Genomic DNA, 22,776 nt, shown 5'->3' with positions numbered 1-22,776 from the left:
ACCAGCCTTGGACACATCACTTAGCTCCTCTCAGCTTCAGTTTTTCCCGTATATGAAGTGGAGACAGTAATTCCCACTTGGTAGCATGCTGGTGAATGTCAGATGTTTTAAAATAGAATGTATACCGTGCCAATTCATGGGAGAGGCTCAACACATATCCAGTTCCCTGCCCACTCTGACCTGGCAATGCAACTCTCCCCTGAATGCTGTCCCCTCCAGAACTTCCATTTCAGTTACAACATCCAAAAACTATTTCAGGGAATTCTCCGGTGGTTAGGACTCCGCGCTTCCACTGCTTAGGGCCTGGGTTCGATCCCTAGTCTGGGAACTAAGATCCCACAAGCCGTGCGGCACGGCCAAAAAAAGCAACAAAAACAAAAAAAAACTATTTCAGAGTAACATATTTCAAAATACGTTTCCTGTTTTTTGCCTTGTTGTGTAAAAAACGTTGCTGCTGTAGAATTACTTTTGTGTATTCCGTATGAATCTGCCTGGAGTGTATTTGTAGTCTGTGATCTCAGTTGGTTAAAATCCAAGTTTTGGGTTCTGCCCACATGTGATCAGACCCCCTTCACTGGTCCAGTGACCACAGGTGTAGGGATGCGCCCGACTCCCACCCTAGATCAAAACATAGATATCGTGCTCAGTTATGAAGTGGCTACTATAATGTGTTCATTTAGACCTATTCGTAAGTTTTTCATAGGTAGATTTTCTTTCAACAAATAATCTACGATTTGATTTCCCATTGTAACTTTCAACAACAGAAGGTAACATTTCAGCATGGGCTGGTGTACACTGTGTTTACCTTCTTAACTCTTTGGGAAACTGGAGGCAACAACAAAGATTAAAAATGCTACGGAATGAAGCAAACAAGAGGTTTACAGTCCACCCCTGCTCAGACTACCTCTAAGGACTGTCACTCCAAAATCAACCAGCCAGGGAGCTTGCTTTTTTCTTTTTCTCTTTCTTTTCTTTACTTTTTTTTTTTTTAAATAATTTCTGTCATCAGTACCTAGGTGGGATCTAGGTGGGTTTGCCTGAGTTGTTTCAGAATCCCCTAATTTTACCTACATCTCTGGGTCTTGGATTCCTAACCTTTTAAAGTATTCTCAAGCCCAGCAGATACATAAACCACAGGGAGTCCATTCAGGGGTCTAATAGCTTCCCAGTTCTCATACAAGAAGGAACGACCTGATTGGGACACACAGAACTTTCCCAGTCTCTGGGGAACCTCCCATCTGGCTCAGGTACTCCATCCTTCCAGATGATTCCTGATCTATTCCAAATTTTATAAAACTCTCTTTGCTTCTTTCCATGCTCAATTTATTTCTTAATAGTAAAGCTCTTCCCTGGAGCCCTGGCAATAACAATTGGGGACCCACGTTTCTCCCATAGTGCATTCTGCTTAGTTTTTCTGCCTTTAAATAACAGAGAACTGAGACATCTTTGAAGGTACCCAAAAGACATTCTACCCTGATTTGAGGACTATACTGTGCTAATAATGATGAAAGTGATGGTAATAGTAATGCTAGCACTGCTGTTTTATATGATTATATATTAATTTATTATTATATCACAGAAGATTATGTAATTATTATTTCTATCTAATAATAATAATAGCAACCACTAGTGTTACGTCTCTTCTCCTTTAAGCCTCTTTGGGATAGGCTGTCTAACATGCGCTTTACAAATGAGGCTGAGAGGCTGAGCAGCCTGCTTTTGGTCACTGTCTAAAAGCAGTTTGAATCCCGGTGAGCCCACTCTGAAGCCTTGTGCAAGATCTTAGCTAGCATGTGATGCTGCCTCTTTGTTTGTTTAGTATAATAATAACACATTTGTCTAACTTGTTTCGAAGGCAACCTACTGAAGGTCGATCTCGTGATGGTGGTTTGCGTCTTGGAGAAATGGAACGTGACTGTTTAATCGGTTATGGAGCAAGTATGCTTTTACTAGAGAGACTGATGATTTCAAGTGATGCCTTTGAGGTTGATGTCTGTGGGCAGTGCGGACTTCTTGGGTACTCCGGCTGGTAAGTGGATACCACATGTCTCTCATACCACATCCCTTGCCTCTTAAATCACAGCTCAGAGTTTGGATCATACCCACGTATTCTCCAGCCTTCCCCATCCAGACATTCCTGGAATTGGGGATTCTGTATGTACATGCTTAGCTTGTCTGCCTAATGTTCTGCTGTCTATAGCCACTAGAGTTTAAGCTCCCAAGGAGACTTTATTTTCTTTTTAATATTATCTCGAGTACCTTTTATAACACTATTTATCTGTAAAAATACTAGCAGATTCAGAATTACAGCATATTTTAACTGGCAGCTTTTAATAGAAGACTGTGTTGAATGCCCTCGTTTAACCTCAAACCCAAAGAACCAGGTATGTTGCCCCAGCTCTTATAGCAAGTTGGTGACAGAACCAGGACGTTGTCTGTACTCTCTCTGCTTTACACTTGGACTGTGAATTCCATGAAGACAGAGACCATGTCTGTCTCAGTCATTCACTCAACAAACATTTAGTAAGAATCTGCTAAGTTCAGACACTGTTCTAGGCCCCAGAAATACAGTGGGGAGTAAGACGGATGAATGGCTGCTTACAGGGAGCTTATCTTCTAGCTCATTCTAACTCCAGTCTGTCTTGTTTACCCCTGCTTCTCCAGCCTGTGACCTGGTTGTTGCTAAATAAAATATAATTGCTTAGGATTGTCAATAGGTAAATTATGTAACTCATAAAGTTTGTAATTTCTGTGTAGAGCTCAGTACACAAAGGCCAGCTTAAAAGATGTTGCTACTTATTTTTTTGTTGGTGTTTGTATAGTTAGAACACCTTTCTTCCTTGTAATGGTTCCACTCTACCACCAAAGGGCAGCTGCTCTGTTTAGGGTTAGTCATGATCCAGGAGAGCCCCGAAGTGCTCCTGTAGGCAGGAGGGCTGGTAGTTCCCCAGTCTCTACTCACTCTTCCATCAGAGATGAGGTCTAACAAGTATATAAGGCAGATGCTGCGGGGACCGGAAATAGCCTCAACTCCCTCATCAGCCCTCACCCACCCTCCCAGAGCCCCTTTTCCCTGGCCGGGGGTGGGGCATCCTCAGAAGGACAGGGTTAGGCCCAGATGAGCGTTCATTGCCAGAGTCTGAGGAATGCAGGGGCCACCATTTTCCCATCGAGCCCCCCATCAAAGCCTCCTTCCAGAGAGAGCCCCAACTTTTTGCCATCTTAACGCTGCCAGTTTCTTGGCGAATGAAAGCAAATCAGGAGTCGGAGTGAGTGAGCTTCTTAGAACACAGTATACACCTTGCTAGGTAAATGACAAAACCCTTTAGCCAATTATTTTATGATTTTTTTTCTGTAGAAGACTTAATGAGAAGAAATCGTTGTCTGTTTCTTCTTGTCTGTGAAGAAATAGTTTCATTTTAAAAACTAACGCAAGAGGTGGCTATTTGCAGTTCGCTCCTTTCATAAGGTGGCAGGGATGAGGTGACACTATTCTAAGCATAAGCCTGAGTGTTTCTTATATCAGTGACATGGAGCAGATGTTTCAGTTCTGAGATGTCTTTTTGTCTCTTGAAATGCATATTGAGTTTTATTGTCCTGGTTGTGTAACAACAGCAACAAAAAAGTATAATAGGAAGGTGCCTGGAACCTAGGTCTTAGGTCTTCAAAGTTGGCACAAGGATTTTTAAGTAATTTATTTTGAAAAGATGGTACAGAGGAGTCATTTTATTAAGAATAGGGATCATGAAACTTCAAAAAGAGTTTCCTTTTCTTCTCCATTCTCCTCACATTCCCTCCCATGCCCCCTAACGGAAGAAGAAAGAAAGAGAGAAAGGGAGAAAGAGAGAGAGAAAAAAAAGGAAGCAGTAGACCAGCTTCCTTCATGCACTTTGAAAACCTTCCCCTCTCTTCCTCTGAATACTCAGGGAAACTCACATAAACAGTAATTGATCCCAACATTATTCTGTTAAATTCATATCTCCTTTCCTGCTTCGTTTCTGTCTCATTTAGAGATCATCTGATGGCAGTGCCTGATTTTGAAGCTCATGTGTTCAATGTATATTGTATTTGAAATCCTTTGAAAGAGGACTAAATCAGGTTACACTGTGTAAGGGTCTTTACTGTAATTAAACAGACCTGGATATACCATATGTCTGATTTTGAGTGGCCTACTTATACCCTTGTTGCCAACAGAAAAAAATCCTCATCCAGTCTGGTAGTCTCGCAGCCTGCTCGTGCTGCTTTCTGGCAGAGGAGCATAATGATGCTGTCATTTTCCCGTCGTTACCTGATCGTGTGTGATGGGTTGTGTGGGAGGGAGCACAGGCGTTTGTTGGAGGAAGTCGGTCTTTAATGAACAGCACAATGGAGGCTGAGTAATTAGAGCAGTTCAGAACCTTGAAACTGGCCTTTTGTCAGTGATTTGCACATTAGTAAGGCATTGCTATGGGGATGTTTACAGCAAGACTGTTGTTCTGCAGAAGACACGGAGGGCATAAGTCACAAAAGAGAGGAAAACTGCTGAGAGAAGAAAATCCCTATTAAGATAATTAGCTTGTGGAGGATATTTTACTGGACAGTCATTCCTCATGTGAAGCCACAGCCGCCTCCTTTTGCTGCTTTTCCCTAAAAAATCAGTTTATTTTATTGTTGTTTGGGTCAAGTTTCTTTCTTTGGAAATCTTTCAGAAATAGGGTAAAAATTTTAATATTTTTCTTTATGTGTATATATATATACGCATATGTATGTATGTATATACATGCATTGGAACATTTTAAATGATGGAGAAATATTTAATAATAGAGAAGATTAGTGGGCTTTCTGGATTATGAATCAGCACATGTGGAAGTTTTAAATGGATTAGCTTGACCTGAAGTCACCAGGTAATGTACTGGACAGGAGAATCAGCAAGAAGTTGCCCCAGTTAAATCCATTTCTCCAGTTTAATTAAAGCATGAACATGATTCCTGGATAAATTAGATCAACCCAGGCACATTAAAAACATAATTCTTAAACTATAATGCATTAAAGAGGTCTTTAGGTAATCTTTTAGGAAAAAGTCATCCACCATGTTCCTATTATTACTGTTGATGGAATCAAATCTCCACAGTGCTTGTTAAGGCCTCTGCAAGTCCCCTGTGGGGACACAAGCACAGGTCCATCATGGCTCATCCCTTTTCCATACTCTTCTCCTCAAGAAGTTCATATCTGTATACTCACTCACCACCACATTCAAATTCTCAGCCTTAAAGCTTTTCTTTTCTAAAATAATAAAGCTTTATTTTACTGGTGATGAAAATGATCCCTGCTCTTTGTAAAATATTCAAAGTTATAAAAAATGTTAATGATATATATATAAAGAAGAAATACAAACAGTCACACTAATTTGTACCATCCACAGATGACCACTATTAACATTTTAGTGACTCTTTTGGGGACATCTCTGTTTGCCAGTAGTCCTGTACCCTTTTTTATTTTCAGTCATGAGCCCTTTTGAGATTCTGATAATAGTATAAAAGTAAAAATACGTACACCAAAAAATCTTGTTACATATGATTTTGGGGCTTCATACGTTTACCGAAACCCATCTGAGGACCCCCCCCCCCCTTGTGATCACACTGTTTAGCAAACTGCTTTTTCTACTCCACAGTGTGTCCTGGACACCTTTACATTTCACTAATGTGGGTCTACAGCATCACGTTTAATGGCTGCACAGGATTCTTCTGCATAAATGTCCTGTAATCGCAGAACAAACTGCTTATTGGACACATGAGCCATCTCCCGCTTTATGCCGCAGTAGTATGCATATGCTACTGTGCGTTATACGTAGTGTGACCGTGAACATTCTTGTGTACATATTTGCCACTTTCGTGATTACTCAGTGAAATAACATGTGTGTCTACGTTTTTAACACACCTCCCTCCAGAAGGGCCTTTACCGTTCACTAAGGAGTCTCGCTCTAGTCCCCAGTCAGCACTGAGTCTTCTAAGCCCTGGTTGCTGTTCCTCTTGCACTCATTTTGCCCCCTGTTAACTGGGAGGACCTAGTTTTCTACATATTAAGTCTCAGGATTTTTACTGGAAACCTATTGTCCCAGATGCCCCAGATCCTTGAGGTATAGGGTAAGGTCCTATTTTGGTCTGAAACCTGAGAAAATAATTCACTTTCTCCCCAGGGACCCTTCTTTAGTTGTAGCTATTGACTAAGATCTAGGTTCAGTTCACTGGCTCTTCCTGAAGGAAAAGAAAATCCTAATTGGAAGAGCAGGCACAGTGGTCAGGAGCAGGTGCTGTTGTGAGGATTAAATGAGAATATACGCACACGCACGCGCACACAGGTTCCTTGGTTTCGCACAGGGGCCAGTGCGTTGTTCAGCGCAGTGGCTTCCAGGACTAAGAGAAATAACCACGCTTGAAGAGTGCTGGAAAAATAGGTAGCATTTGATTGGATACCACCTTTCTATATGAAAGTCTTCTCTTTCCCATCACACTTCAGGCATTTCAGTGACAGAAATCAAATTGAGCATCTTGTCTAGAATAGTATAGAGTAGTAGGTGCTTTTCAAATACATGGACATGGATTCAGTCGGTTTGGAACTCTTTCAACAATAAAAAATGTCTAAATCTGAGTAACTTTCAGACGGTTCAGATTTCTGGGCCTCATTCAAAATAATGAGATATTTTGCATTTTAAGGAGAAAGGTCTAGAAGTGTGGAAGTACTGATTAAAATTCCATGCTTTTAAAACTGGGGGAGTGATATTGTTTTGTTCTTTCTTTTGCTGCCTTGGATGTTTCTTTTTATTTTGGGGGCACATACATACATATTTGATAGTGTGACTGAACACTGAGGAATAGAAAACGAATGAACTTGATAGGATGGTCATGGAATTTTCAGAGCAAATCCTCACTTCCTGTGTGCAGGCCTCTACCTCTGAGTTGCTGTCCATCTAACACAGCTGACTTGGGTTTCAGGTGCCATTTCTGCAAGTCGTCCTGCCACGTGTCCTCCCTGCGCATCCCGTACGCCTGCAAGCTGCTCTTCCAGGAGCTGCAGTCGATGAACATTATCCCCAGGTTGAAACTGTCCAAGTACAATGAGTAAGGATGGAAAAAACGGTTATTTAAAGAGAATAGTTGGTATGTTAAACACAGTGGAAAGCGGAAGGGTGGAAGGCGTGAGGACCACTTCTGCTCCCGGGAATAATTCCTTTGAATGTTCTCTTTCTCTGCAAAAACAAACAAACAACAACAACAAGAACCCCACGAAATTGATGGAGAGGCTTTTTATACGTTAGGAGACTGGCTGAACAACCTCGATCAACAAGCCAGGGGCCACGGAGGAGGTGCCAACAACATGGACTGTAACAAAGTCTCTCATCCGTGTACCGAATGTGATTCACAAGTGGACATGACCTAAAAGATAAATAAGCTTTTATTTATGTTCTGGTATCTTGAAATTTACTCATTAGAAAGACCTTCCTTCTTAAAAAAAAAAAAAAATTGGGGGTTAAATAAAACTCAGATTCTTATGAAGCGGGAAGGACGTGAAGAATCTTTTTGAGTTGGTTGACTCGGCCTTTGTCCAGGAGGCTGATCTGAGCAGTATCTGAAGGAAAGACAACTGCGGGAAGCTGGGAAAGCGAATGGTAAGAGGGTTGCGGTTCTTGTGCGGTGAGGAGATAAATTTTCCCAACAAATGAATCTTGTCTGTATATACCCAGCTTTTAAATTCTAACCTTGGTAAAGATAATAAATGTCTTCCTACCATCTTAAGCAAGTTTGCCAAGGATGTCACATTTTCTTAAGGACTGCTACTCTTCTGAACCTCCGTGATCGTACCACACAATAATATTTGTTGAATATCTGCAAATAATTCCATGGATGCTCTGTAAGTTTTCTGTCCTTTCCATTCCTGCCAGGCTGTTAGCTGTCCATTTCGTTTTTAATCTGACAGCCTTCTTCATCCAATTCTAGGTTGTTCTTAATTGCTGTGCCCTGAAGGCAGATAAATATTTGTGTTAGGGATTGTTTATAAAATAAGTCAGAAAAGCTTTGAGTAATGGTCTGAGGCTGCATTCCCAGCATGTCACATTAAACATGTCCCACAGAATATTAATAGGTATCATACACCAACAGGAATCAAGGTCCAGTGTCAAATAAGGTTGAAAAACTGCGTGTATCCCAGTTAAACATACCAAGGACTTTTTCAAAGCCTTTATCAAGCTACTGTGTGCTGGGACTCTTCAAAAGAGGGAGCCAGGCTAGTCGCTGACTTGAGAACCCAACCTTGACAGTCTCACTCAGGTGTAAGAGTCCTCGAGGCTTCACAGGACACGCTCCAGGGAAGTAAACCTTCCCCAGACATCTCCACGTGTCTCCATTCCCTTCAGGGACTCAGTAGGATTACGAGGGCAGAGGAGTTTGAATGCCCAGATCTTCGGTTCTGTCGGTGGTTCCTTCCTTGCATCTGGCTTTGTCATTCTCAAAAGTGATGGTGCCTAAAGACGACTGAATTAGATTGAATGTATATGTACTGCACTTTGTGAGCCATGTGAGGAGCTTTGTAGGGTGATTCTGACTATTTCCCGTTATGTGACAACTCCACTTATCAACTCTGCTGAAGACGCCATTGCCCTGCCCTGTGAGGCGTGCCACGTCAGTGAACACGGGGAAGAGCTGCCAGGACACGGCGTGCTGAGTGGCATGGGGGTTACGTCACAGTACTCAGTACCTCCCTGTGTGAGGCCCTGTACTGAGGATAGAAGGGGCAGGACATGACCTCTGCCCTAAGGAGCTCAGAACCCACTGGAGGAGGCCAGGACACCAGCTAGAAACGCGGTCCCTCAATCAGTGCTAAGGCTTAATCCCGGCAGTGCTGAGGGAGCTCCCAGGGCAAATGATTAGCTGTGCTCTGGAAATTCAAGAACACTTCACAAGCGTGATTATGCCCTTTCTACAGCTAAAGAAACTGAGGCACCAGGACAGGATTAAAGACGCAGATGTAGAGAATGGACTTGAGGACACAGGGAGAGGGAAGGGTAAGCTGGGACAAAGTGAGAGAGTGGCATGGACATATATACACTACCAAATGTAAAACCGATAGCTAGTGGGAAGCAGCCGCATAGCACAGGGAGATCAGCTCGGTGCTTTGTGTCCACCTAGAGGGGAGGGATAGGGAGGGTGGGAGGGAGACACGAGAGGGAGGGGATATGGGGATATATGTATATGTATAACTGATTCACTTTGTTATACAGCAGAAACTAACACACCACTGTAAAGCAATTATACTCCAATAAAGATATTTAAAAAAAAAAAAGGAACTGAGGCACCACGTGGCTGACTCACCCAGGGCCCTACCGCTAACAGGGAACAGGCACCAAGTGGCTGACTCACCTAGGGCCCTACCGCTAACAGGGACCAGCATGGGCCTTGAAGCCAGGCTTCCCGATTTGTAGGGCTCTCCGGGTCTCATCCATGATTCTGTTTTTCAATCACTAAATGGAACAGTTTTTTTTATTCAGATGCCACTGAGTATTTGAATTTCTTAAACATCTTTTTTCAAAAACAGTTCAGGCAGTTCTGATCATTTTGAGGGTAGTCGCCTAACCTAGGAAGTCAGTTCTCCACGTTATCAAAGATCTAGAAAGTGTGGGTTCCAAACTGAGACATCCTTAGAGGAAAAAATTGTGTCGGGTTGATAATTTCAAAAACTAGCAAATACTACATTTGAATAGCTAGTTGACTGAATAATATATTAATAAAAAGAGGCCAGAATTGGTGTTAGTCCTACTACAGTTTTATTTTGTTATTTGTAAGTTCCTTGTTTTAAAAACTACCAGTTAGATTTCCATTTCCAGTAATGATAGTAACCTTTTGCAGGCCACCCTCGAAGCACTTTCCCCCTCAAGGCTTTGCCAGGCTGGAATTGGCACAAGGATGAGAGGCTAAAAAGCCAGGTCAGGGCTTCCCTGGTGGCGCAGTGGTTGGGAGTCCGCCTGCCGATGCAGGGGACACGGGTTCGTGCCCCTGTCCGGGAAGATCCCACATGCAGCGGAGCGGCTGGGCCCGTGAGCCATGGCCGCTGAGCCTGCGTGTCCGGAGCCTGTGCTCCGCAACGGGAGAGGCCACAGCAGTGAGAGGCCCGCGTACCGCAAAAAAAAAAAAAAAAAAAAAAAAGCCAGGTCAAAGCCACTGAGGGGCTGCACCCCTTTCCCAAGCTTTGGCAGAGTCCAAGGGCTGGGGAAACAAAACTGCAGGCTCAGAGTGGCCAAGACACCAGGCCTAGAAAGGCCAAGATCCCAACTAGAAAGAAAGCTCACTGAGGCGAACCCAACTTTCCCACCACTTTTCCCCTTGTATTAGTCCGCTCTGGCTGCTGCAACAGGATGCCACAGGCTTGGTGGCTTACCCAGTAGAAGTTTATTTTCTCACAGTTCTGGAGGTTCAAAGTCCAAGATCAAGGTGCTGACAGATTTGGTCTTTGGTGAGGACTCTGTTCCTTCCTGACTGCAGACGCCCACCTCTCACTGTATCCTCCCATGGCCTCTCCTTTGTGTTAGAGTGAGCAAGCTCCAGGTCTCCTCCTGTCCTTCAAAGAACACCAGTCCTGTTGGAGTAGGGCCCCTGTGACCTTATTTAATGTTAATCACCTCCTTAAAGGCTCTGTCTACAAATACAGTCACACTGGGAGCCGGGGCTTCAACGTAGGACTTTTGGAAAGACCCAATTCAGTCCGTTATACCCCTCAAGACATTTGCCAGCTCACAGCAGCCCTGGCTGAACTGCTAGCAGTTTTTTGGTTTTTTTTTTTTTTGCAGTACGCGGGCCTCTCACTGTTGTGGCCTCTTCTGTTGCGGAGCACAGGCTCCGGATGCGCAGGCTCAGCGGCCATGGCTCACGGGCGCAGCCGCTCCGTGGCATGTGGGATCTTCCCGGACCGGGGCATGAACCTGCGTCCCCTGCATCGGCAGGCGGACTCTCAACCACTGCGCCACCAGGGAAGCCCTGCTAGCACTATCTTTTAAAGCTGAATGTGCCCAGCAGTCCCTTTCCTGGGTGTGTGTGGGCCCGGCAGAAAAGTGTGTGTATGTTATCAGTAGGCGTGAGCAGAAATGTTTCTAATAGCACTATTGTAATGGCCCTGACTTATAAATAACCACTGCCTATTAACAATGGAATAAATCAATTGTGGGATGTTTGCACAGTGGAACACTATATAGTGATGAAAAGCCTCATACAGTATCACAGATAATCTCACAACTGTAATAGTGGGTAAAAAAAAAAGTTAAATACAAAGGAATACCTACTGGATCAGTTCCATTTAAATTCAAAAATAAGCAGAACTAATCTATGATCTAAGAAATCTTGATAACAGTTCCTGTGTAGAGTGGGTGGCTGGTGACTCTGTAGTACAGGAAGGGGGCTTCTAGGGTGCTGGCCATATTTTTTTGACCTGAGTTGGTCACATGGGTGTGTTAATGAAAATGCACTAAGCTGTATACACAGGATTTTTCACTTTTCTGAATATACATTATACTTCAACACATAAGTTTTTTATAAGAACAGAGGTTCTAAACCTGTGTTTGTCTCTTCACTTAATAGTTTTGTCACCCCAAATATGTTATCTTTGCTTTAGTTTACCCATCTTCAAAATGGGAAAAATAACAGTACTGACAGCCAGGGACATTTTTAGGGTTAAATGAGATAATACATCTAAATGACTCAGCGCAGTACCTGGCACGTAATGAGTGTTCACAAGTGCTTGTTACTGTTCTCACTGATAGTCCCATACTCCTCACAGTGCTGCCAGGACTGGCCTTATCCTGCACAGCGTCATCAGGAAAGGGTTAGGAAAAGCAAGCCCCAGGTTTCCTCTGGAAGAAGGAGTTTGGGAACCAGGGCCAAGGGCAGAGACTGTAGGGTTTTACAAAAGCTGTTTGCGAAAGCCGCCCCGTTTCATGGTGATGGGGGGGAAGGAGGGTGCTGGGATTAGAGAACACACTTCCCTGGAACAACTATTTACCGCTGACATCAAAGTGAGGCCTTTTGTCAGTGTGGGAGTCCCGGAATAGTTTCTGGAAGCCCAGAGAGCCAGGTCTCAAAATGCTTCCATGTGTGAAGAGTCTAGTAAAGGGGGAGAGGGCTTGATTGGGTGCTATATAATGGGATAGTTTTCAGCTGCTTCAGAGCATTTGGGGCCAACGCCTTCATTTGTAGTGATGAGTCACAAGAGAATAAGCACAGGAGGGCTGGTGGCTGGGCCCGTCCACTGCTCAGCCGGCTGAGGAATAGAGAAGCCAGGTTCTGAGAGACCTGTAAGTAAGTCCTTTGTGAGACGGATGGTCAGAAAAGTGACTATAAAAATAGCACCTCTTTACCATCCATATTTACTCCATATGTGTTTTGAGCACAGTTTATTTCATTTGCTGACTAAAAGTTGGATTTTTACTACATCAGTCCCACGGGGCCAAGGTTGGTGGGAAACTAAAGTCAAGCCTTTAAAGACGCCATTTTAAATGGAGGAAAAAAAAAAGCAGTGGCAATCCAGAAGTATATATACTGTTTGTTACCAAAGCGAAGCTACCAGTTTGGGTTTCAGACACAGGCTCCAGAAGCAATTAAGAGATTTGCTTCAGCAAATCAAGTTTATTGTGATCAAGATGTCATGGCAGAAATTCTCAGGACAACCTGAAACTCACATTTTCACTCAGGTCTAAAATCTCAGACCATAATCCAAGGACTTAAAATATTTTTCAAGTCTGGGTAATAGCTCTCATTCCTTGCATAATAAACTTTAAGTCTGGTTAACTCCCAATCATCCACATTAATGAAGGCAAGGAGTGGTGTGAATAAATTAACAAGGATGATGGATCCAGAATCTTTTGTGTTGGATGCTGGGGTGAAGTTTACATTCACATTTTTAATATAATTTGAGTGGAGGTTTGGTGAATTTGCTATACGTTAAATAGGGACTCCTACAAACACCGTCTCTGAAGAAGCTGGAATAATAATACCCTTTATGGTTAAGTAATGATGACAGATCTTTGGAGGGGGTGGGGTAGCCTGACTCAAAGTGTGATCCCTGGACCAGCGGCATCAGTGTCACCTGGGAACTTGTTAGGAATTTTGGGTGGAACCCAGCGATCTATGGTTTAACAAGCCCTCCAGGTGGTTCCAATGCAGGCTAAACGTTGAGACCCACTGTTGTAAGCTACATGAAGAGCTTTGGATCCCATCCTCTCTCAGAGCCAGCCTTTGGATTTTTAGGGGTGCTGAAGAACCCACACCTTGGGAACTAGCTCCCCACTTTCCTCTCTTTCTGTGGCATGACTTCCCCTTAAGCAGCAGATTGTATTAGACCACTCCTCCCACAGGGCTCCAGCCCCACCTTTCCAGCCTCCCCTACCCCACCCCTGGAGAAGCTCCTCTCCAGCAACCTGGGTGCTGCTCTCACTTGTGCTAACTGGTTTCTGACGCTGGCCCTGTGGTGTCCGCTTTCTCCTTCTGCAGCTTCTTTCTACTCAGTACCAGATCTGCCTGCCAGCCCCACAGACACATCCCACATCGAAGGGGGCCTTTCTGAAGTGACTGTCTGGAAAACTCCAGTCTCTGTCCCTGTCGCTGCTGGGCATTTCAGTCTGGTGTCCAGGTCCGCCCAGGGATGCCCCAGCGCCGCCTCTCCCCAAGCAAAGCACAAAGGCAGCAGATGAGCTCTGGGTGCTGCACAGCTCCCTTGGGCCCCGTGGGCTACCATCACAGTTTGGTGCTGTGATTTTTCCTACTCTTTCCAGGTGCTGAGCCTGCAAGAGTGGGTGTGGGAGCCCCAGAGCCACGTAACCTTGGAGCTGCCGCCTGAACATGAATTGGCAGTGGTGTTACCCACAGAAGGAGAGGGCAGAGCCACTCTGGCCTTCCTACTCTGTGCATGTGAACGCAGCAGAGGCACCGCCGTGCCCTGCGCTGGAGCTGGACGCCCAGGTCTTCCCCTAATGTGCCAAGTCTCAGTCTTCTCATCTGTTCCACAGAGTATAACCTGCCTGTCTGCCTCCACCACTCCACCCAGGCTTGTACAGGGTCAGAATAGGACCACCCCACATGTTTGTTGTGATGAGATGAGTTAATTCCGGTGAACAGTGCCTGCCCCCTGGTAAACACTCAGTAAAGGTTAGCTTTCCTCTCCCAATATATGTAAACACCAGACTAGACCAGAGTTTCTCAGCCTCGGTGCTATTGACACTTTGGGCCGAATAATTCTTTTTGTGGGGCACTGACCTGTGCACGGTAGGATGTTGAGCATCACCTCTGGCCTCTACCCACTAGATGCCAGTAACATCCCCCTGGTCCTGATGATCAAGAATGTCTCCAGACAATGCGTATGAAAGTGGTTTAAATTACAAAGCAAATGAGAACAATTTTAGACTGTAGTTATATGGATTTGTCCTCAGTGCACTGACAGCCAGCGTGCCTCTGGATGAGCGAGTGACTATACTAACAAATGTTACCATGAACCACGAAGCCCTTGTCTTTTCTTCAGTGTACCAGTCGTGAATGGCATCAGATAAAACATGTCAATCATGTTGGTCGTTAAGTTAATTAAGTTTCATTCCTATTGTAAAATGTGCTTTTATATATCTGATGATAATGTTACAGATACCAAAAAATACGACTAGTTATAATATACGTTTTTATTCACATCTACCCACAGCCTGACGTTGTATTAGATCTCGCCATTTTTTGTTTTTGTCAAAGATGTATGCTGATTCTCATCTTTTACCCAATCAAACCTCAGCTTTGCATCTGCCTGCCATGTGGCAGGGACTGTTCAGCCCCCAGTCTACCCCAAAGCCAAAGACTGCCCTCCCTTTGAATAGTCCTGTGGGAGTAAATGGGGTCATAGCCCTCCTAGCAAGCCAGAGTACTGTCTGCACTTTAAGATGACAGCACTAGGGCTGGGACTCCAGAGCCGGAATCTCAGTAGCAGCAACTGTCTTTCTGAGTTACTGGAAATTTTCCTTCATCGTTACTCTCGGTCTTGCTTGTCCCAAGTAGGTCTACAATCTGTCAGGACCTGAAACATACCAACATCAGTCCAGAAAATGAAACAGGAAGCTGTTAGTGATTCGTTACCTGCTGTACCTGCAGGGAGAGTTACTCTAATTACCTTACTCAGTGTCAGATGTTACCAAAATCTAGGAGTAAATATTTGTAGAGACTGAGGCAGACATGGTTCTGATAGTACAGATGTTGTAGGACCTTTTTCTATTAAATAAAGTCAGGGATGCAAGTACCCATACATGTGCTTCTATTCTGTGTCTGGATCCCTTTGGCAGCTCTCTGGTTAATCGTGGCAGTCTACCCTGCTAAACCTGAATTTGGCCTCAGACCCTTGAACACCAGGCTCAGTTAGCCATCACCCACCAGCTGGGAGGCCAGAGCATACCATGGTTGGGAGCTAGGACTCTGCAGTCAGGCTGCCTGCCTTCAAATCCTGGCTCCACCACCGACTAGCTATATAATCTTAGGCAAATTATTTTACCTCAGTTTCCTCATCTGTAAAAATGGGGTAAGAATACTCAGTTCACGTGACCAACATAATGAGTGCTCAATAAATACAGCTCTCGTTATGATTGATTAGAAGTGACTTCCGTATGGAACCTATTTGCCTTTCCTCTATAATAGCATTTCTTCTCTTTCTGAATTAAGTTCAATTCAGCTGTGTGGTTTGTTACCTTCGCAGGGCAGCCTATCATGCTGATAAAGCGAAGGTTTGATTTTTTTTTTTTTTACATCTTTATTGGAGTATAATTGCTTTACAATGCTGTGTTAGTTTCTGCTGTATAACACAGTGAATCAGCTACGTGTGGACATACATCCCCATATCCCCTCCCTCTTGTGTGTCCCTCCCACCCTCCTTATCCCACCCCTCTAGGTGGTCACAAAAGCACCAAGCTGATCTCCCTGTGCTATGCAGCTGCTTCCCACTAGCTATTTTACATTAGTATATTACATATATACACAGTAGGTAGGGTATATATGTCGATGCTACTTTGTCCCCAGCCTACCCTTACCCCTCCCCGTGTCCTCAAGTGCATTCTCTAGTAGGTCTGCGTGTTCATTCCCGTCTTGCCCCTAGGTTCTTCATGACCATTTTTTTTTCAGATTCCATATATATATGTTAGCATATGGTATTTGTTTTTCTCTTTCTGACTTACTTCACTCTGTATGACAGAGTCTAGGTCCATCCACCTCACTACAAATAACTCAATTTCGTTTCTTTTTATGGCTGAGTAATACTCCATTGTATATATGTGCCACACCTTCTTTATCCATTCATCTGTCGATGGACACTTAGGTTACTTCCATGTCCTGGCTATTGTAAATAGAGCTTCAATGAACATTGTGGTACATAACTCTTTTGGAATTATGGTTTTCTCAGGGTATATGCCCAGTAGTGGGATTGCTGGGTCATCTGGTAGTTCTATTTTTAGTTTTTTAAGGAACCTCCATACTGTTCTCCATAGTGGCTGTATCAATTTACATTCCCACCAACAGTGTATGAGGATTCCCTTTTCTCCACACCCTCTCCAGCATTTATTGTTTGTAGATTTTTTGATGATGGCCATTCTGACCGGTGCGAGATGATATCGCATTGTAGTTTTGATTTTCATTTCTCTAATGATTAAAGATGTTGGGCATTCTTTCATGTGTTTTTGGCAATCTGTATATCTTCTTTGGAGAAATGTCCATTTAGGTCTTCCTCCCATTTTGGGATTGGGTTGTTTGTTTTTTGTTTTGTTTTTTTTTGATATTGAGCTGCATGAGCTGCTTGTAAATTTTGGAGATTAATCCTTTGTCAGTTGCTTCATTTGCAAATATTTCTCCCATTCTGAGTGTTGTCTTTTCATCTTATTTATGGCTTCCTTTGCTGTGCAAAAGCTTTTAAGTTTCATTTGGTCCCACTTGTTTATTTTTGTTTTTATTTCCATTTCTCTAGGAGGTGGGTCAAAAAGGATCTTGCTGTGATTTGTATCATAGAGTGTTCTGCCTATGTTTTCCTCTAAGAGTTTGATCGTTTCTGGCCTTACATTTAGGTCTTTAATCCATTTTGAGCTTATTTTTGTGTATGGTGTTAAGGAGTGTTCTAATTTCATTCTTTTACATGTAGCTGTCCAGTTTTCCCAGCACCACTTATTGAAGAAGCTGTCTTTTCTCCATTGTATATTCTTGCCTCCTTTATCAAAGATAAGGTGACCATATGTGCATGGGTTTACCTCTGGGCTTTCTATCCTGTTCCATTGATCTATATTTCTTTTTTTGTGCCAGTACCATACTGTCTTGATTACTGTAGCTTTGTAGTATAGTCTGACATCCGGGAGCCTGATTCCTCCAGATCCGTTTTTCTTTCTCAAGATTGCTTTGGCTGTTCAGGGTCTTTTGTGTTTCCATACAAATTGTGAAATATTTTGTTCTAGTTCTGTGAGAAGTGACAGTGGTAGTTTGATAGGGATTGCATTGAATCTGTAGATTGCTTTGGGTAGTATAGTCATTTTCACAATGTTGATTCTTCCAATCCAGGAACATGTTATTTCTCTCCATCTGTTTGTATCATCTTTAATTTCTTCCATCAGTGTCTTATAATTTTCTGCATACAAGTCTTTTGTCTCCTTAGGTAGGTTTATTCCTAGGTATTTTATTCTTTTTGTTGCAGTGGTAAATGGGAGTGTTTTCTTAATTTCACTTTCAGATTTTTCATCATTAGTGTATAGGAATGCAAGAAGTTTCTGTGTATTAATTTTGTATACTGCTACTTTACCAAATTCATTGATTAGCTCTAGTAGTTTTCTGGTGGCATCTTTAAGATTCTCTGTGTATAGTATCATGTCATCTGCAAACAGTGACAGGTTTACTTCTTCTTTTCCGATTTGGATTCCTTTTATTTCTTTTTCTTCTCTGATTGCTGTGGCTAAAACTTCCAAAACTATGTTGAATAATAGTGGTGAGAGTGGGCAACCTTGTCTTGTTCCTGATCTTACTGGAAATGGTGTCAGTTTTTCACCATTGAGGATGATGTTGTCTGTGGGTTTGTCATATATGGCCTTTATTATGTTGAGGAAAGTTCCCTCTATGCCTACTTTCTGCAGGGATTTTATCATAAATGGGTATTGAATTTTGTCGAAAGTTTCTCTGCATCTATTGAGATGATCATACGGTTTTTCTCCTTCAATTTGTTAATATGGTGTATCACATTGAGTGATTTGCGTATATTGAAGAATCCTTGCATTCCTGGGACAAACCCCACTTGATCATGGTGTATGATCCTTTTAATGTGCTGTTAGATTCTGTTTGCTAGTATTTTGTTGAGGATTTTTACATCTATGTTCATCAGTGATGTTGGCCTGTAGTTTTCTTTCTTTGTGACATCATTGTCTGGTTTTGGTATCAGGGTGATGGTGGCCTCATATATTGAGTTTAGGAGTGTTCCTCCCTCTGCTACATTTTGGAAGAGTTTGAGAAGGATAGATGTTAGCTCTTCTCTAAATGTTTGATAAAATTCGCCTGTGAAGCCATCTAGTCCTGGGCTTTTGTTTGGTGGAAGGTTTTTAATCACAGTTTCAATTTCAGTGCTTGTGGTGGGTCTGTTTATGTTTTCTATTTCTTCCTGGTTCAGTCTAGGAAGGTTGTGCTTTTCTAAGAATTTGTCAATTTCTTCCAGGTTGTCCATTTTATTGACATATAGTTGCTTGTAGTAATCGCTCATGATCCTTTGTATTTCTGCAGTGTCAGTTGTTACTTCTCCTTTTTCATTTCTGATTCTATTGATTTGAGTCTTCTCCCTTTTTTTCTTGATGAATCTGGCTAATGGTTTATCAGTTTTGTTTATCTTCTCAAAGAACCAGCTTTTACTTCTATTGATCTTTGCTATCGTTTCCTTCATTTATTTCTGATCTGATCTTCATGATTTCTTTCCTTCTGCTAACTTTGGGGTTTTTTTGTTCTTCTTTCTCTAATTGCTTTAGGTGTAAGGTTAGATTTTTAATTTGAGATGTTTCTTGTTTCTTGAGGTAGAATTGTATTGCTATAAACTTCCCTCTTAGAACTGCTGCATCCCATAGGTTTTAGGTCATTGTGTTTTCATTGTCATTTATTTCTAGGTATTTTTTGATTTCCTCTTTGATTTCTTCAGTGATCTCTTGATTATTAAGTAGTGTGTATTGTTTAGCCTCCATGTGTTTGTATTTTTACCATTTTTTCCTGTAATTGATATCTAGTCTCATAGCGCTGTGGTCAGAAAAGATACTTGATACAATTTCAGTTTTCTTAAATTTGTCAAGGCTTGATCTGTGACCCAAGATAAGGTGTATCCTGGAGAATGTTCCATGAGCACTTGAGAAGAATGTGTATTCTGTCGTTTTTGGATGGAATGTCCTATAAATATCAATTAAGTCGATCTTATTTAATGTGTCATCTAAAGCTTGTGTTTCCTTATTTATTTTCATTTTGGATGATCTGTCCTTTGGTGAAAATGGGGTGATAAAGTCCCCTACTATTGTGTTACTGTTGATTTCCCCTTTTATGGCTGTTAGCATGTGCCTTATGTATTGAGGTGCTCCTATGTTAGGTGCATAAATATTTACAATTGTTATATCTTCTCCTTGGATTGATTCCTTGATCATTATGTAGTGTCCTTCTTTGTGTCTTGTAATAGTCTATTTTAACGTTTATTTTGTCTGATATGAGAATTGCTACTCCAGCTTTCTTTTGATTTCCATTTGCATGGACTATCTTTTTCCATCCCCTCACTTTTCAGTCTGTATGTGTCCCTAGGTTTGAAGTGGGTCTCTTGTAGACAGCATATATATGGGTCTTGTTTTTGTATCCACTCAGCCAGTCTTTGTCTTTTGGTTGGAGCATTCAATCCATTTACATTTAAGGTAATTATCAATATGTATGTTCCTATTACCATTTTCTTAATTGTTTTGGGTTTGTTATTGTAGGTCTTTTCCTTCTCTTGTGTTTCCTGCCTAGAGAAGTTCCTTTAGCATTTGTTGTACAGCTGGTTTGGAGGTGCTGAATTCTCTTAACTTTTGCTTGTCTGTAAAGGTTTTAATTTCTCCATCGAATCTGAATAAGATCCTTGCTGGGTAGAGTAATCGTGGTTGCAGGTTTTTTCCTTTCATCACTTTAAAAATGTCCTGCCACTCCCTTCTGGCTTGCAGAGTTTCTGCTGAAATATCAACTGTTAACCTTATGGGGATTCCCTTGTAAGTTATTTGTTTCTTTTCCCTTGCTGCTTTTAATATTTTTTCTTTGTCTTTAATTTTTGATAGTTTGATTAATATGTGTCTTGGCGTGTTTCTCTTTGGATTTATCCTGTATGGGACTCTCTGTGCTTCCTGGACTTGATAGACTATTTCCTTTCCCATATTAAGGAAGTTTTCAACTATAATCTCTTCAGATATTTTCTCAGTCCTTTTCTTTTTCTCTTCTCCTTCTGGGACCCCTATAATATAATTCAAATGTTGGTGCGTTTAATGTTGTCCTTGAGGTCTCTGAGACTGTCCTCAATTCTTTTCATTCTTTTTTCTTTATTCTGCTCTGCGGTAGTTATTTCCACTCTTTTATCTTCCAGGTCACTTATCTGTTCTGCTGCCTCAGTTATTCTGCTACTGATTCCTTCTAGAGAGTTTTTAATTTCATTTATTATGTTGTTCATCATTGTTTCTTTGCTCTTTAGTTCTTTAGGTCCATGTTAAACGGTTATTGTATTTTCTTCATTCTATTTTCAAGACTTTGGGTCACCTTTACTATCATTACTCTGCATTCTTTTTCAGGTAGACTGCCTATCTCCTCTTCATTTGTTTGGTCTGGTGGGTTTTTACTTTGCTTCTTCATCTGCTGCATATTTCTCTGCCTTCTCCTTTTGTTTAACTTACTGTGTTTGGGGTCTCCTTTTCTCAGGCTGCAGGTTCGTAGTTTCTGGGGTTTTTTGGTGTCTGCCCCCAGTGCGTGAGGTTGGTTCAGTGGGTTGTGTAGCCTTCCTGGTGGAAGGGACTGGTGCCTGTGTTTTGGTGGGTGGGCCTGGATCTTGTCTTTCTGATGGGCAGGGCCACATCCAGTGGTGTGTTTTGGGGTGTCTGTGAACTTAGTATGTTTTTAGGCAGCCTCTCTACTAATGGGTGGGGTTGTTTTCCTGTCTTGCTAGTTGTTTGGCATAGGGCATCTAGCACTGGAGTTTGCTGGCCGTTGGGTGGAGCTGGGTCTTAGCGTTGAGACAGAGATCTCTGGGAGAGCTCTCACCGATTGATATTACATGGGGCTGGGATGTCTCTGGTGGTCCAGTGTCCTGAACTCAGCTCTCCCACCTCAGAGGCTCAGGCCTGACACCAGGCCGCAGCACCAAGACCCTGTCAGCCACACAGCTCAGAAGAAAAGGGAGAAAAAAAGAAAGAAAAAAAAAAAAGGAAAAAAAAATATTAAAATAAAATAAATAAAGAAGAGAGCAACCAAACCAATAAACAAATCCACCAATGTTAATAAGCGCTGAACACTAAACTAAGATAAACATAAAAATCGGAAACAAATCAGTCACAGACAGTAAACCCCAAGTCTACATTTGCTCCCAGAGTCCACTGCCACAATTTAGGATGATTCGTTGTCTAGTCAGGTATTCCACAGATGCAGGTACATCGAGTTGATTGTGGAGATTTACTCCGCTGCTCCTGAGGCTGCTGGGAGAGATTTCCCTTTCTCTTCTTTGTTTGCACAGCTCCTGGGGTTCAGCTTTGGATTTGCCCCACCTCTGCATATAGGTTGCCTGAGGGCATCTGTTCCCTTTTGGGAGGTCTGAGGTCTTCTGCCAGCATTCAGTAGGTGTTCTGTGAGAGTTGTTCCACATGTATATGTATTTTTGATGTATTTGTGGGGAGGAAGGTGATCTCCACATCTTACTCCTCCACCATCTTGACAGTCTCCCAACGGTTTGATCTTGGTTGGAGCCATAAGTTTAAATGTGCCCCTCACTTTCATTCAAACACTCCCAAATGTGTGCCTTGGTTACAGTGGAGACTGGGTCAAAGTGTGTGGTTGACTGAAAGTGAAGTCATTTCCACTCTTGGAAAACAAACAGCTTCAAGTATTTGCCTAATACTTGGTTACGAGCACAGTCTTCGTGTGTTCAAGAAATTCAGGATGTGCACATGGCATTGTTGGCCTTCCCATCTGGCATCCTGACTCCCTCAGTTACCAGATTTTATATACTTATATTCATATATATATATTCATATTCAGCTGTGTGCATTGAACTCCACACTAATGTCCCCCATGCAAGAATCTGATGACCTGCGTAAGAAAGAATTTGTGTCTGAAGGAATCTTTGGCTTATGTGCAAAGGAAAATGTCTCCCCTGGAAAAATGCAGGCCTTACACATTTAGCAGACCCTCGTGTCCACAGAAACAGTCATTGGCAATTAGGCGACCACCGAAAGATCAGAGACAGGAGCCTGCACATGAAATGGAGGCGTCGTGCGGAGATCGCCGCCTTGTGTCTCTGAGTTATGGGCAGCTGAGGCTGCCTCCCCCCCAAGGCCCAGTCTACTCTGAGCTTTTCCTGCTGTGGACAGAGGCCCTGGGGACTTCGATGCACCCCAGTTTTCATGCAGCTCGCTGATCCCTTTTCACATGAATGAAAACCGCCTTTGATTTTGAATACTCACGTCTGTTTTGTGTAACACTTAGCCGATGTGCCAGAATCATTCTGTACCTTAAAGGGGGTCTCGCA

At 42.6% G+C, this 22,776-nt stretch overlaps 1 protein-coding gene across 3 annotated transcripts in view; it reads left to right on the top strand.

Moving 5' to 3' along the window:
- Nucleotides 1-7,776, top strand: part of POLR3B (RNA polymerase III subunit B) — a 115,486-nt gene extending 107,710 nt beyond the window's left edge. For 2 of the 3 annotated variants that reach the window (XM_073788239.1, XM_019918362.3), the window contains 2 exons: nucleotides 1,856-2,029; nucleotides 6,972-7,776. In XM_073788239.1, coding sequence (XP_073644340.1) covers nucleotides 1,856-2,029; nucleotides 6,972-7,101 — 304 coding nt within the window. In that variant the 3' untranslated portion in view covers nucleotides 7,102-7,776. Of the gene's footprint in view, nucleotides 1-1,855; nucleotides 2,030-4,011; nucleotides 6,946-6,971 lie in introns of those variants that run through there. The other variant, XM_033866175.2, reaches the window with a different exon arrangement.
- Nucleotides 7,777-22,776: the final 15,000 nt, after the last annotated feature.

Source organism: Tursiops truncatus, chromosome 11, assembly GCF_011762595.2.
Source record: "Tursiops truncatus isolate mTurTru1 chromosome 11, mTurTru1.mat.Y, whole genome shotgun sequence".
In the NCBI taxonomy this organism is placed as follows: domain Eukaryota; kingdom Metazoa; phylum Chordata; class Mammalia; order Artiodactyla; family Delphinidae; genus Tursiops; species Tursiops truncatus.
Note: the sequence above shows the minus strand (reverse complement) of the source record. Positions and strands in the feature narration are given on the sequence as shown.